The sequence below is a fragment of the Crinia signifera genome, chromosome 6 (assembly GCF_055691185.1).
Source record: "Crinia signifera chromosome 6, ASM5569118v1, whole genome shotgun sequence".
In the NCBI taxonomy this organism is placed as follows: domain Eukaryota; kingdom Metazoa; phylum Chordata; class Amphibia; order Anura; family Myobatrachidae; genus Crinia; species Crinia signifera.
In genome coordinates, this window is record NC_139222.1 from 187138856 (window position 1) to 187156368 (window position 17513).

At 44.1% G+C, this 17513-nt stretch overlaps 1 protein-coding gene across 1 annotated transcript in view; it reads left to right on the plus strand.

Annotated features, from left to right (window-relative positions):
- Positions 1–15790, plus strand: part of LOC146008760 (bMERB domain-containing protein 1-like) — a 28505-nt gene extending 12715 nt beyond the window's left edge. The window contains exons 3-6 of the mRNA XM_083148418.1: positions 4710–4783; positions 7438–7552; positions 10008–10081; positions 11258–15790. Coding sequence (XP_083004544.1) covers positions 4710–4783; positions 7438–7552; positions 10008–10081; positions 11258–11373 — 379 coding nt within the window. The 3' untranslated portion in view covers positions 11374–15790. The remainder of the gene's footprint in view (positions 1–4709; positions 4784–7437; positions 7553–10007; positions 10082–11257) is intronic.
- Positions 15791–17513: the final 1723 nt, after the last annotated feature.

Here is a 17513-nt window from a genome sequence, read left to right on the forward strand (position 1 = left end):
GCTGCCCTCCTCCCCCCTCCCTCCCTCCCTCCCTCCCGCAGCAGCAGCAGCAGCAGCAGCATGATCATGCTGCTAGAAAAGTTAAAATAAATGAAAAGATAAATATTGCAAATGTGTATATATATATATATATATATATATATATATATATATATATATATATATATATATATATATATATATATATATACACATACACACACATTATATATATATATATATATATATGTGTGTGTGTATATATATATGTATATATACAGATGGGGCCGGGCTCATCTTTGCAGGGGATGGCGATGGCGTCGCCATCGCCATTCCCTGCTCCCGCGCCATCTGTGTGTCGACGGTGCCCACACCGGGCGCCCGGTGCCCACACCGGGCGCCCGCACCCCCCCACAGCCTCCTCGGGTCCCCCCAGCCCCCCTCGAGCGGGAGGCGGACAGTATTGTGTCCGCCTCGCCGCCCGGCCGCCCGGATACTGAGACGCGCGTGCGTGGGGGACGCACGCGCGTCTCAGTCAGATGGCGCGCCGTGTTGCTGGCGATTCGCCAGCAAGCATAAGGCCTGCGCTATCTGTATATATATATATATATATATATATATATATATACACACATATATATATATATATATATATATGTGTGTGTGTGTGTGTGTGTATACCGCACCGATCACCAACGATCGCCAGCCCCCCCCCCCCTCCCACCCGGCAGCCCCCCTCCCTCCCACCCACCCGGCTGCCGCAGCGCCAGCACCCCTCCCACCCCCCCGCCAGCCGCAGCGCCAGCCCCCCTCCCAAAGCTGGTGACCAAAATGGGGTCACTTGTGGGGGGGTTCCACTGTATTGGTGCTTCCGGGGTCTTGCTAATGCGACATAGCACCCACCATTCATTCCACCACCAAAAATCACTCCTTCCCTTCTGAGTCCTGCCATGCACCCAACTGGTAATTTTTGGTCACATGTGAGGCATTGCCGTACTCGGGAGAAATTGGGGCACAGATTTTGGGGTGCTTTGTCTCCTTCATTCCTTGTGAAAATTAAAAATTTTGAGCCAGAACTGCATTTTTGTGTAAAAAATTAAATTTTTTTACACAAAAATGCAGATCTGGCTCAAAATTTTTCATTTTCACAAGGAATGAAGGAGACAAAGCACCCCAAAATCTGTGCCCCAATTTCTCCCGGGTACGGCAATGCCTCACATGTGACCAAAAAATACCAGTTGGGTGCATGGCAGGACTCAGAAGGGAAGGAGTGATTTTTGGATTTTGCAGCACAGATTCTGGTTGAATGACCCCCGAAACACCCATACAGTGGAACCCCCCCACAAGTGACCCCATTTTGCAAACTACACCCCTCAGGGAATTCATCTAGGGGTATAGAGTACATTTCAAACCCCCCGAGGTTTCACCAATTTTGATACAACTGAGCTGTGAAAATGAAAAATTAATTTTTTTCATTTTCACTGCCCAGTTGTACCACAATTGGTGAAACCCCTGGGGGTTTGAAATGTACACTATACCCCTAGATGAATTCCCTGAGGGGTGTAGATTGCAAAATGGGGTGACTTGTGGGGGAGGTTCCTAACTTTTAGCACTTATGGTGCCTAGAAACCTACATGGTGCCTAAAAAAAAATCTCATAAAAAGGAGGCTCCAAAATCAAGTAGGTGCTCCTTCTATTATGAAGCCTGTGGTTTGGTCAACGTGCACACTAGGGCCACATATAGGATATTTTTGAAAACAAAAGAATTGGGGGAATCAATTTTTAGTCACATTTCTCTAGTAAAATCTACTGTATTCGTTAGAAAAATGTATTAAAATTGAAACTCTGCAAAAAAAAAGAAATTTTGAAATTTCACCTACACTTTGTTTTAATTCCTGTGAAACACCTAAAGGGTTAACAAACTTCCAAAATGCTGTTTTGAATACTGTGAGGGGTGCAGTTTTTGAAATGGCATCATTTATGGGGGTGTCTCACATACAAGTCCCTCAAAGTCACATCAGAACTGAACTGGTCCCTAAAAAAATCAGTGTTTGAAATTTTCATGAAAATTTGAGAATTTGCTATTCATATTGTAAGCCTCCTAGTGTCCAAAAAAATTAAAAGGAAGTTGAAATAATGATGGAAACATAAAGTAGACATATGGTCTATGTTAGTTATTAACTATTTTGAGTGGTATGATTATTTGTCTCACAAGCAGAAAATTTAACATTTTGCAAATTGCTAAATTTTCCATTTTTTTACGATATTTTGGTATTTTTCAAAAAAAACACAGACTGTATCGACCAAAATTTACCACTAACTTGAAGTACAATGTGTCACGAGAAAACAATCTCAAAATCACTGGGATAAGTAAAAGCAAAAAAAAGTTATCCCCACTTAAGTGAGACATGTCAGATTTGAAAAAAAGGGCTCTGTCATGAAGGCACAAACTGGCTCTGTCATGAAGGGGTTAACATTGTTTCCTATGGAAAAATCGGGTCAATTAAGGCATTGAACAATTGACTTGAACTTGTTGTGTACCCATACCCGACATTTGTACTGCAGAATTATTATTTTTTTACACCAATGGTTTTAAACTAATTCAAATTTAGGGCCTGATTCAGAGGTGGATGCAAATGTTGATGCCGCTGCGTCTCTTTATGGAGTAGCTATAGGAAAATATGCAAAAGCCGCAGGGGGCCTCTGGTGCTGACTTCACTGATCTGCTGGCTGCGTGGAAGACACAGCATTTAGGTTAAAAACTCAACTGTCCTGCAGCATTTCAAACATGTTGTGGCATCCAAGGCGCTGCCACCATGTACTGTAGCATCGCACATCTGAAGAATCCCTCTGTCTATTTTACTCAGCATTTTGTAAGCTGCAGAATTACGCTGCATTACCAACCAAAGAACTTTATTTTTTTTTCCAGATCTCAAATATGCTAAAAAGATAAGGGGTGATTCAGTAAGGATCGGAAGGGGCTGAATTTCTATTCTGTTCCGATGGTGGGGGTCTGTGCATGTGGGTATATGTGCATGTGCAGGCCCCCTGTGTGAACGCCTTCAGCAAGTATCACACTCGCCGAGGCGTTCGCATGGGTAGGGGAGGGAATGGGGTGGCCAGGGGTCTGAGCAGGGGAACCCCAAACATTTTATGGGCATCCTTTTGGAACACGGGTGGCTGAAGTCAGATGATGTCAGCGCCCGCCCCCTATTCGGTGGACTGACTTTTATTTCCGATTGGATGATCAGCAACCATGGAATGATTTCTCTCCCTTTCAGCCGCATGCAAGGGGATGTGTTTGGCTCATATACTGTACTGTGCGGAAATCTGGCCAGTGCCTCCCCAGCATATTATGTCACAGGGTAGTAATCACACATTCTAAAACACTGCAGAGCCCACAGATTATGCTACCCTGCCGGGCGTGCCTACACATTATGTCACACTGCAGTGCCTACACATTATGTCACACTGCAGTGCCTACATATTATATAACTCCCAACTTTTCATACTTGGTGGGAGGGACAGACCCACGGGCCCAAAATTAGGGGGCATGTCCTTGTGGTTAGGGGTGCAGCCAGGGATCCCAGCAATTCCTTTGAGGCCATGCCCTGTTTTTTACAGTGTGGGGATACGACCAGTGCTCTATGAACTGCTGGCCATGCCCCCTGTCCTTCTCTCCCAGTAGATGCTGTATTCACCCCTGGCTCTGCAGAGGATCTACTAACTGCCTCCCCACCCCACCCCACCCCCACTGTGGGGAACTGCTGTCTGCAGGTGGGACCCTGGACAGTGCAAAAAAAGAGTGACTGCCCAGTGAAAATTGGGAGATATGCATACTATGCCACATTACCTACACATTATGCCACACTAGTCCAAACACATTATGCCACACTGCAGTCCCCGCACCTCATACTACACTGCAGTTCTCACACATTATGCCACACTAGTACAAATACATTATGCCACACAGTGGTCGCTAAAACACCATATACCACACTGCAGTGCCCACCTTATGCCACACTAGTACAAATACATTATGCCACACTACGTCAACCCCAAAACCCTCCACCCACCCACACTGTAGAAACATACATCATGTTATATTCTATTGCCCCCCCATAATGGCATAATGTATTCAAAGCAGGAAGCCCCAGCTTCAGACAGCATCCATCAGAGCATCAGTCCTGTGAGGCTGCTGCTGATCTCCAAAGGTAAGAAGAACATGTGACAATCAGCACATGCTCTTCTGACTCCATAGCACTTCAATACTTAAGCTGGCCATACATTAGAACGACCTGCATACGATGCTGATCGTATGATCGATCGATTGTATGTGCTAAAAACACATACAATCTGCATATGATCTGTTTACGACCACAACCCATCCCGACTGATCATATGTGCAGCACATAAGTTCATAGGAGCGACCATTTGACCCGCGGGACCGCGCATCGCAGTCATCATACCGAAATACATTGCAATGTGCACACAATCGATCACACGATCTGTTGAAATGTGTATGGCCAGCTTCAGAACCACTGTAGTTTATTCACTACATCGAACAAACTGGAGAATTTGGAATCTAATGGATAATTATTAAAAAATAAGAAAGTTTAAAGCCAACAACGACATATTGTATAACATGAGGAGGACTACTGTATGCATAAGTGTTGAGGTAGCCAAATGAAAGTCCCCAATGTAATGTTTCTGTATTACTGTGTGCTCAGGATGGATGATTTTCAACTATGTCAAGAAATTACTCGTCTCAAGAAAGACCTGCAGAAATTGGTCTCCAAATCAGGTAAGGATGAATGATAATGTGGTAATTCCAGATAGATAGGCAAACTGTGGCTCCTGTGGATTTATAATCTTACCACACCTTACTAGCCTATGAAGCTAGAAAGCAAGTCTGGAACAGTATATAATGGGGGTTTAGGACCTTATTCTGGTCGTTTCGCAGCCAGCGTTTGTTCACATGGGGACCAATGTTTGGTATATGCGCATGCGCAGCAGAATTTCTGCGCATGTGAATACACCGGGTACGTGCGACCACGGCGAATAGTGCACACCCCCAAGACCCCGGGATGGGGGGGGGGGGGGGTTCATGGGCATTTCCATGTAAATGCTAGGCGTTCCCATGGTAATCTGGCCGTGATGTCGGTGCCGGGGGCGGGCAGCTGACATCACCGGATGTCAGCTGCCTGCTCACTTCCTCCCAAGGGTGCATGCAAATTTAAGTGACCTGAGCTTAGATATGTGTGCACGTTTCATGTCGTTCGATGGTTGGTGTTCACCCACCGGCTGCAAATGGATGTTTATTTTAAACATCCATTTGCAGGCCCTGCATGTGAACACACGCTGTGAGGCGGGGCGGGTGTACCATCATTCACAGGGTGGGTTCTGGTTGACTCACAAGGGTGTAAATTCGCATCCGAGGGAATCAAGCAGAATAACTTCTCTAGTTTCTCTACACATCCTGTAAATAATGGTACTGCAGCCAGAATATATTTAAAACAGTATTATGATTGCAAGTTAGATTACACGTCCCTACTATTTTATACAGTGTAAATGTATTTGTTTGTATCTATACACAAACACACACACACACACACATAACTACTGACATAGGGCGGCACTCTCCAGAATTGAAAGAAGTTCAAACAGACATCATCTGTATCATCAGTGATTCCTGAGATGTGACAATACAGCTGAAATGTTGCTGATACAGATGATCTCTGTTTGAACTTCTTTCAGGTCTGGAGAGTGCCACCTATATCGGTAATTGTGTGTTATTGGAGTATGAAGGATTCCCAGGAGGGCACCCAGGCTCTATGCACAGATGTAGCGCCCGTCATTCATTGCCGGCGCCCGCCAGATCCTCTCCTCTGGCGAGCACCGGCGGACGGGGACACGCATCCCAATATCACGGTGGCTGGGCAGCGTCTCCCTGCCCATCTCCACTTCGGGTAAACAGGCAGGGTTAGTGGGGGGGGGGGGGGTCGGGGCAGTGATGGGGACTGGTGGGGTAAGTGGGGGGGGCAGCTCCATTGCCCCAGGGCGCACAAGCGGGAGCTGGCAGGGGCTGGCAATAATTTCGCCAGCCCCAGCTAGGAAGACAGCGGCTCCATCTGTATATTGGCCCTCATTCTAGTTTGTTCACTCTTCTGTGCTTTTACACAGGGGAGCGATGTTTAGCTACACAGATTGCTTATTCACTAGCCCATACACACCTAGCAGTACGGCCGGCGAGGGGTGGCGCAGATGGAAATGCTGCGACATTTCATGGGCGTCCCCATGAAAACGCTGGCCGTTCCCATGCTGATGTGCCGGTGGCGCGGGTGTGGGGGGGCGGGCTGCCCTTCCACACCCCATACAGGGAGCCCCCCCCCCCACCCTCCCATACAGGGATCCGCAGATCTAAGACACCAGGTGTCTTAGATCTGCGAGCGCTTGCAAAAATCGTAAGGATGCAAATTGATGTTTATGCTGAACATCCATTCACATGCGTGCAGGGAAATTGGCGTGTGAGGGGGGGACGGGCATATGTGCAGGTGCTTGTTTAGAGGACTAGCAAAGATGCAAATTTTGCAGTTCAACCAAAATGAGGGCCATTGTGAGTGTGTATATATATATATTTAATTAAAAACCTTTAATAAATTAGTACTTTTTGATTGAGGTGCTAATTCTGATCCTTTATTGTATATACTGTAATATCTTGTTGAATTTTTTAGATCTGCGGGTTTCTGATGGGAAGCAGTGTCAGCTACTCACCCCCCGCACCCGCCTCACCGACGCATTAGCATGCCCCTCGCTGCTGCCCCCCGCCCGCACTTCTAGGTGTAAATGGGCCAGCGATTAAGCAATTCACAATGCGGCTGCACTTGTGCGTAAATGTTTATGCGCATACGCAGTCGCTAAACATTGCTCCCCTGTGCGAACCTGCAGGGGAGCAAACTAGAATGCGGGCCTATATGTATAACTATTGTAGTAATACAGAATTAATCTCAGATCAATTTATTTTTATTGGACTGAATAAATGTTTAATTATACAAATATTGTGTAAAACTAGTGCCCCCACAAAAGTTTTTTTTTCCCTTATTTTGTTTACAGTATACATAATGCCAACTGGTAGGCTAATGCCCTCATACAAATAGGACCGGAAACAAATTGGTCCTATTTCTGTGAGTAAATAGAAATATAATTCCTTTGCTAGTTATACAATTAATTATACTAGAAATATCCGCTATATAGTTACTGATAAAACAGTAAATTCTGTGTTAGAGAATGTTGTTATATTGTGTATGGTTGAAGGAAAGAGAGATACAGTTTCTAGTAGTAGGTAAATGATGCTACAAATCCAGTACTGAGTACAGACACAGGAGTCTCTTTAGCAAATTAAGGAGGAATAAGAGGAAGAGGATAATTTACCTTGAAAATACATTGTTCTTATTGTAGAGAAGGAGAAGACTCAAGAAGATCGGCAGAAAGAAGAGGATCTCCTGCATCGTATCCATAAACTGGTGGAGACCCGTGATTTCTTAGTGGATGATGTTGAATTTGAGAGGTTACGGTAAATTACTTTATAAAATATTGGCTTTTCAATGGCCTCTATAACTAATTACATTTGGTAGTTAGAAGATCTTCACAATATGCTATAACCGATAGCAACCAATTAATTTACGGTATCACTATCATTCTTCAATTCAGAAAAATGAAAGCACAGATGTTGTTAGTTGCTATGAGTCATGTTCTCCTTTGTCTATATTTTGCAAAGTTATTGAAACAGACACATAATTAAGTTAAAGAAAAAAAATTGTTCTGTAGCCTGAGCTATATATTCTAATTTGGAATTTTGTATGTTTCTACTGCGGAAGGTGGATTTACACATTCTGCATGGAATACCCAACTTCGCAGAATTTAGGAATACACTGTGAATGATAAATCAGAATGTTACATTTTTGGAAATCTGTGGAGAGGCCTTCAGGGCCACCAAGACCTTGGGGGGGGGGGGGGGGGAAGGGGGGGGGATAAATATGGGAGGTGTTACCAAGCCCCCCATGAGAGAATATATATTTTTTTTTATACTATGCACTGTACTACTTGCTACACAGGGGTCCCCCTAATCATCTGATCAGTGCCCCAACAACAAGCTCAAGTGCAGGTAATTAGTACCCCCCTCCCACACACACATACACATACACATACACATATACATATATATATAACACTCTTGTTACCCCTTGAGGTCAGCTTTGTACAGAAATTCTGCCAAGCTTTCCTCTAGTTCCATTATACGTTGCAAACCTACCTGAAAAGACTGTTTATATACAATTCTCTAGCCCCAGTGCTGTAGGAAGTCCTGCTGGTAGCTAGTGATTGTTGCCGGCAGCAACATTTGAGTGCATAATTATTTCATTTTGGCAGGAAATAGTAGAATTAAAAACCTTAAGATGACTGCATTCAGTAGTGGGAGCTTGAGTGAAGAAAGATTGGCCGATGCCTTTCTTCCTCCCAGCCAGAACTATTCTTTGGAACAGATTAGGGCTCTCCGGGGAACCATATCATAACATGCCAAAACTCTATAGGATCAAAGGCAGCTCTGTTTAATATTTCAGCATATGTTGTCCAATACCAGCATATTAGGAGCGAAAAAATTAACATGTCACTAATGTACCTTTTTAGGAGGGTGTAGTCATTTTCTGAGCTGTTCTTACAAGGTCTCATTCTCTGCTATTTATTGTGGTGTGTTAAAGATACATGTAGGAGTACAGTATGTTCACAGGATATAAATTGGTGCTCAGGGGGTGTTGGCAATCCTGGTCAGTCGCTACTTTCCATGGAACACATTATGCACCTTTCAGTTGAATGTCTGCAGTAAAGGACGTTTCTAGGTGCCTTTAGATCAGAGTATTATTTAACAAAAACAAAAAATGGTACTTGTTTCCTAGCACGGCGCCCGTTGTAGGTGATCGCATACCTTAAGTTAAGGTATGCGATGGACGCGACCGACGCGATTTCAGGGCTATTTTTAGCCTTTTCCCCGACAATCAAAAAATCACGTCCATTGCATGTCTTAAGTTAAGGCATGCGATGCGACCGATGCAATGGACGCGATTTTACATAGGGAACAATGTTAAATGGGGCAATGGACCCGATTGTTCATTGTATACCCACCCTTATGGGTATTTTACATGACAAATGCCCCCCCCATTGTTAACGCCACCCCACGATGAACGTGAACCCGAAGCGTGGCGAGCACAGCGGTACGCATCCTCCGACCGTTTCATACCCCCACTAGCCACGTCGGCGTGGAGTTGACTTTATATAGTGTGGCGAGCGCAGCGAGCCACTGAGCCCGAAGTGTGGCGAGCGCAGCGAGCCCCACGAGGGGGCGTGTAATACCTGTGAAGTAATGCGCGTCCCCTCGGGGGACACTATATAGAATCAACTCCATGCTGACGTGGATAGTGGGGGTATGAAAAGGTCGGAGAATGCGTACCGCCGCCCCTCGCGGGCTCGCTGCGCTCACCACGCTTCGGGTTGGCGTTCATCGTGGGGTGGCGTTAACAATGGGGGGGCATTTCACCCATCAGGGTGGGTATACAATGAAAATTGGGGTCTGGGGGGCATTTAACATTGGGCCCCATGTAAAATCGGGTCTCAGGGACCATTTTACATTGGTTCGAATTTAAAAATTGCATCGATCACATCGCATGCGATGCGATCGACGCGATTTTTTAGGACCCGATGGATACAATTAAAATCGCAGGCGCCGTGCTAGGAAACAAGTACCCCAAAAACATTATAATAAACAAGTGACCGCTCCCTACAAAGGGATATGGATGTACACCGCTGAGAGCAATATGCTCTATGCTCCCTGTAGACAGTTGTGCTTTAGAACCTCAATTACATAGCAACAATTATTTTTAAAAGTTCACATTTATGCTGATAATTGGGCGCGTGTGAAAGAAGAGTTGCACTCTAGTACTTTGCTTAATTTCCTTTTATGTCTTTTGTTCATATAGGGAGAGAGAGGAGGATAAAGAAATGGCAGAGTTTCTACAGAGTAAACTTTCAAAAAGTTATTTGAAGAAGGCAGGTAAGACGCTGCTCACTGGTGACTTGACAAGAAGGCTCTGGAGATGCAGATAGCGGTACTTGTGAGTTATCCGGACGCCCGATTTCTAAATCGGGTCGGATCGGGCACATCGCATCGCATCGCATGCGACCATCGGATGCGATGCGATGCGATGCGATGACCCGATTTTTCCATAGGAATCAATGTTAAAATGGACTGAGTCCATTTTAACATGGAATTCAATGGGAAAAAGGGGTCCTTTTCATACCCCTACTATCCAAGTGGGCATGGAGTTGGATATAAACCTGTGGCGAGCGTAGCGAGCCACCGAGCCCGAAGCGTGGCGAGCGAAGCGAGCCCCGCGAGGGGACACGGAATACCGTCCCCTCGCGGGGCTCGCCACGCTTCGGGCTCGGTGGCTCGCTACGCTCGCCACAGGTTTATATCCAACTCCATGCCCACTTGGATAGTAGGGGTATGAAAAGGACCCCTTTTTCCATAGGAATCATTTTAACATTGATTCCTATGGAAAAATCGGGTCATCGCATCCGATGGTCGCATGCGATGCGATGCGATGCGATGCGATATCGCATCGCATCGCATCTGATTGTATGCCTTAACTTAAGGCATACAATCAAAAAATCGGGCGTCCAGATAACTCACAAGTACCCAGATAGCAATAAAAAAAGAAAAATATAGAAAGGTTTACTTACATTAAGGTATTCCTACTATACATTGATACTCATTGGTAGCGGTCTAAAGCAGCATACACACATAGCACTTTTATGCTGTTTTCTAAGTGATCTGTCTAGATCACTTAGAAAGTATGCATGGATAGCTCCATGTGTACACCCTATACTGATGGCGATCTGTGGTCCCACATGCTGCCATCGCCAACTCATACATAGATCCCCTATAGGCATAGGCAAAACATTACTCAGCACACTTCAGCACGGAGCTCCTGTCGCCCCATGTGTACAGAGCTTTAAGAAAACTACCTGGTATTTTACCAGATTGAAAATACAACATCCACCTGTCTCTTTAACTTAAGACTACGGTGTTGGTTGGCAATTTTCTCCAAGGCTCTAATTTTGTAATATATTGCTATAGAACTAATTGAACTGATCCTTTTATATATCACTTTATTATAATATGTTATGAATATTTGTTTAATCAGGAATGACTATTCCATTTCAGTCCACAGAAAGGAAAAGCTGTCTGCTTTGACATCTCAAACCAACAACCCTCACGTCGCAAAGACTGGATTAACCCTCCTAAAAGAGTGTTGTGGCTTCACCTGCTCCATTATGTAACACTGTTATGTTACTATCACTCGAGCTGAAGATTCAAGCAGAGCTTTGTTCTGATTGGCTGGACCACTAAAGGTTACCTGAGAGCCAGTGGCCACCTTTGTCGCCTTTCTATACATATGTGTTGAACTATTTTGCAGATGGCACCTGCAAAGTTTTTTCACTTTCCCGTTGGGCATTGAGAGACCGTGGCACCACTTATATGTATATACTAAACCTCTAATTTTGCAATACAATTTTTTTATGGTTTATTTATGTGTAAACTCCTAGGCTTGCAAAGCTATTTCATTAAGGATTGCACAGATAAAGTTTAACTTTGTTTACATTTTAAATTGAACATTCCTCCATTAAACCCTCATTTTCCATGCATCATTAATACCTTTTCACTCTCCATTATCAGTGCATCCTCAATAAAACACATTATCCACACTTCATATTAGGCCACTGTGGTTCATAGAGGAACTGAAAAAGACAATTCCCCTACAGATGGTGCTTGGGCCAAAGTATACAGATATCACAGAAGTACAATCCTTCCAGATGCTTGAAGAATAAAGAATACACTCTAGCAGAGTCACATCAGATTTATACAATATAGTCAGAAGACACAAAACAGTATGCTGTACTCCTCTCCCCATATACCTGTAGGACTTGTACACCAGTTAAATTAACTATCTCTCAAAATGTAAATATGACTCACATTTGAATTGCATTCCTCAGTTCATATATATTTAACACAGTTGTAAGCTGGGTACACACTATACGATATGCTCCTTGAGCGATATCGTTATAGATATACCTTTAACGTCTGGGAAAATTATCTAGTGCACTCAGTGGCGTAACTATAAATTTTGCTCCCCCTTGCCAAAAAGTTTGTGTCACCCATGCAGCGGCAGGCAGCAGCATGTCAGTGCGTCGAGCGGGTGCCGGCGCCCACACAGATCCCACTGCTGCTTGCTCCCCCAAGCGGCTGCTGGGGCTGCCTTACAGTAGTTATGCCACTGAGTGCACTCAAACTGACGATATTGTTCATTCTGACATAGCCCTGAACATGTTTTTATTGCTGATATAGTCAAGATTGAACTGCATGTACAGATGACAGAGGGAAGGTGAGGCTGCAATGTGCAGGCTGCTCGGAATTTTAACAAGGCAAAACCAACGTAGTTTTGACTTGCAAATGATTGCAGCTTTAAACATAGGAAAGACTAGAAGAACATTTCAAAACAACCTGGACATTGCAGGATATCACATATTGCCCCTACAGTGGTGTAAGTTTATAACAGAGGCCCGGAGGCGAAAAATGTGATGTTGCCCCCCCCCCCCCCCCCCCAAAAAAAAATATATATATATGTAGACACACCCCCATAGGCACATACACACATATATACACACACACACACAGCCACACACATTTATACACAGCCACATACGCACATGAAGCCACACTGCCACATACATCACATGTATACACATACAGTAGCTACAGTACATATGCACATACACCCACAATTATACACTGCCACATACAAACACAAACACATTTATACACACACAGATACATATGCACATACATCCACATGTATACACACAGCAACATACACATATGTATACACACAGCCACACACACACTGCAACATACACACATATGTATTATACATATGTGTGTATGTTGCAGTGTGTGTGTGGTTGTGTGTATACATAATGTATACACACAACCACACACACACACACACACACACACACACACACACACACACATATGTACACACAGAGCCACACACACATGTATACACATAGCCACACACACATGTATACACATACACCCACATGAATACACACAGCAACATACACATATGTATACACACAACCACACACACATGTATTCACACAACTACATATGCATATACACACACCTCTGTAAACACACAGCCACATATGCACACAAAGCAACACATGCATATAAACCAGTGGTTCCCAAACTGTGTGCCGTGGCTCCCTGGGGTGCCTCAGGACACTTGCAAGGGTGCCACGGGTTGGTGGTCCAGGACCAATTCAAATTATTTATGATCAATTATTTATGGACAAAACCAGTGCTAGTGGCTGCCAGTCATAAAATGTGTGTATAATCTGAAGCAAATCATGCCCTTTAACATATAAATGTACCTAAGAACCACATATAAATATATTTTTTGGGGGCCTAGGGGTGCCATGGAAAAATTCTGATACTCTAGGGTGCCGTGATTCAAAAAAGATTGGGAACCCCTGATATAAACATAGACCTATACAGATACACACAAACACACTACACATAAATAGTTTAATAAACACTACAACTGTAGTAATACTACAACTGTAGTAATAATAACACTACAACTGGCATCTCACCTATAAAAGTAGCATCCGTCCATACTGTAGCAGGAGTCAGAACTTAGATTGTGTGTGGGAGGTGAAGAAGAGCTGGACGGGCTGCAGGACAGGTCTGTCAGGAGGAGGCAGGGGCTGTGTGTGACAGGAAGTTCCGCCTCCTCTTCCTCTCACAGAGATCGTGGAGCAGCGTGCCTGCTATCACTGCAGCACTGCTGCTCTGATTAGAGTATTCTGGCTGGCGCGCAGGGGGTGGCGTTTATCGGAGGCAATGGATGTTAGGCTGCTGAGTGTCCCCTTCAAATGTGGCGCCCGGCGGCAAATGACTCCATTGCCTCCGAGACTTCCGCCACTGTGCCCCTAGTCTTTGAACACTAAAGCCCGATACACACTAAATGATTCTGGACATGGCCGATATCGTTAATGATATCAGCCGCAGGTGGTCAAATCCAGTATACACACTGAACGATATCAGTGAACAATATCATTCAGTGACTTTACTGAGACCTGCTGATCATGCGAGTCTTAAGCTTGATAGTAGATGCGAGGGGTTATTAACAATATTGAGTGTACACACTACAGGATATTTGAAAAGATATCGCTCAGAAGGCCCTTTCTGAGTGATATCTTTCAAAATATCCTCTAGTGCAGATCCTCTCGATCTACCAACGGTCCACTTTTCCCGGTTACCTAGCTGGTGCACAGGTGTACTCAATACTAACGGTCATATTTTTAAACATGCTGCATTCATTCCTACTATAGATCCACAGGTTGCCTGAGAAACATGAACTGTTTGTAGATCTTGAGGACAGGTTTGGCTACCCCTGATCTAAAGTGTATGGGGCTTAACTCTTTCTATGTAAGAATGTTTCAAGAGAAATCTGCTTTCAAATGCTAAAGCATTCTAAAACAAAAATCCTTTGAAATACATTACTAGTATAAATGCATAGTCCGTACATTTAAACATGCAGTTGCACAATATATATACATATAGCATGTTAAAACACATTATTACATATATATTTACATTGCATGGCACCTAGCACCGATAGTTCATATGAAAATGATGCTTTAGCACAAGGGATTTAGCCCATCTAGGATGTTGCTGTCATCCTGCCCATGTGGACCCCTTAGACTAGACAGAAATGATTTTCCATACAGATCTTCTGGATGATTTACCAATAAAACACTGGGGCCGATTTTTCAATGAGTTTTATTTAATCATTTTGTGCCCATACAATTTGGGCACTTTTCACCCTATTCCGATGCATTGGGCTGAGAAATCGGGTAAAAAGTATCAATTTTTATGTGCCTAACCTCTGATTCCGATCCGAGATTGCAAGGGCTGTGGAATCTGACAAATCCTTAGTGCAGCCCTTGCAATCTTCACGCTTTTTACCCGATTTCTCAGCCCAATCAGAATTCATTGTATGCAAAAGGAACACATACGATGTATCGTATGCAATCCTGCCGCCCGGGGCCCCCAGGTGTGCAGTTTGCGGGGTATCACATGCAAGGCAGGCATGCGTTACCTCGCATAGGTGTATGGGCACCTTAAGCTTTTATACATCTGGCCAATGACTTAAATACTGTACGTCTCAATTTGACTTGGCAAACATTGGAGAGTTTTCCAGTAGTAAATTTTTTTCGATTGGTTCGTTGTAAAATCCAATAATGCTCTTGCCACACTCTCCACCAATGAAAACAGTGCGGTGAATCTAAGCTGGAAGAGAAGGAAAGGAGAGACAGTAGCACAAGGAAGAGACATCGGGCTGGATGTGGAGCCACAGGACTAGTGCCTCCTAAAATTTGCCCTCCCCAAAATAGCATAATACCACAACAATCATTATAAAATTCAATCGTATAAACTGTTATTTTGTACTTAGTTGCTTTGCATTGAATTATCATTGACCCATTTGCACTAGCTTTTTTGATTTGGAACACCACAGCATTATAAGATATGTATGTATTTGTACAGACTTATTTGTTTCTCTTGTATGTTCATTGTGTTTTGTCAATAATTATTTGGTGGTAAAAATAAACATAGCCTTATCTATGAGTTTCCTAAAATGTATTTCCTGAGTGACACCTTTTATGTAATTTGCCTCTTGCAGATGTTATATAATCAGCCTGTGAAGGGATTTGTACCCTGGAATTGTTATTGGCTGCCTACACATGGACTGAGACTACAGTTTACCTATGTCATAGGCAGAGGCGGCACTACCATTGGACCAGCAGGTGCAGTGCACTGCTGCCCTGTCACCCACTGTTTTTCCATGTCACACTCTGCCTCTTCCTGTCACCCACTGCCATGTTACATATTATGAACTTGGATTGGGATGGAGGGAGGCCTAATTTATATTTTTGCACCTGGGCTAACCACCCTCAAGTTCCACCACTGGTCATAGGTTCCCAAATGGGATGACCACCAGGGCCAATAGGAAAGATACTAATCAGTGCAGATACTTTCTCATATCCACAATGTACCCCCTCTATATTTGTGCCTCCTCCTTGATGCCTAGATTTCGGAATCTTACGTCCTATAAAACAGGAGAGATTGTAAATTGTCTAGCAGTGTAATCCCCATGGCTTTGGGAACATGTCTTACATCACAAAGAAGCAACAGTTTTGTGGGGGAACTTTCTAATACTTCTTTATATTTTACATGTCACGCGGGGTTAAAATGATAGTAATGGCTCCTATCCGTTGATTTGAAAATCATCCTATTACCACCTGTGGAGGGATATTTAATCCAGGGGACTGGTTCTGTACAATCACAAACAAAATAATTAAGGTCTGGCTGGTAAGTAGCAGTGGAGCGGTTTACCATCAATGTCTGAAATGCCCTTTGAACCAGTAATTTCAAATACACACTTCATTATTATAATAATATACTGTATGACCTGTGCTGCTATTGCTTTGTACAATTGTGTATATAGCATTTATTTCCTCTGCACTGTCCTCTGTCAGTGTAATTATTTCCTCCTCCTAAAAGGACGGTGCTCTGTAGTACGTCTAACTGGCTGTCTGTGCTCTTGTCACAGCAGGTGAGCTTGAGTTGCCCTAATTTGTTATGAAATGCAATTCTCCAGCAGTAGCAGAGCTTTAATCTTCTACTGACAAGGAATTATATGTCTGAGAGCGTACCTACGAGCAGGCGGCTGGTGAGTCATGAGAGCAGACTGTGGCGAATGTTAATGCGGCCGGAGAACCAATCTTAGTCTTATAACTCTCTCCTGAAACATGGACTAAACCTCACAATGGTGAATACAATTCATCAAGGCTAATTATTACAACACCGCTAAAAACAGACCTATTTTATCAACCATCTATGACCTTTCTAAAGGTGCCTGTACAGATCTTGCTGCCAGGATAAGATGAAACCAGTGGCGGCTCCTGCTATGGGGCTGCAGGACTCCAGTTAAAATCACCAGAGACACAGACAGACAGCATCAGAGCTCCGGTGCTTCCCCTCGCAGGCACCCCCCCCCCCCCTATCTCCAGAGCTCTAGTGTTGGCTGGCTGTGTCTCTGACATGCTGGTAACCTCCTCTCACCAGGCTCCATGAAGCAGCAGGGCAGACACAGCAACAGCCCAACCCTGTGGGGTGGAGTTCAGCATGTAGTAGATTCTTATTGGAAGCTGCTATTGCTCATCATACACAGAGCTGGAAACTCCTCCCCCTCTTGGGCTGCCAGTACATGGAGCGATGACAGCAATAGCTCCCAACAGGAAGCCATTCTGTGCAAATTGTCAGAGCTACAGTGCGTCTATGGGCTGCT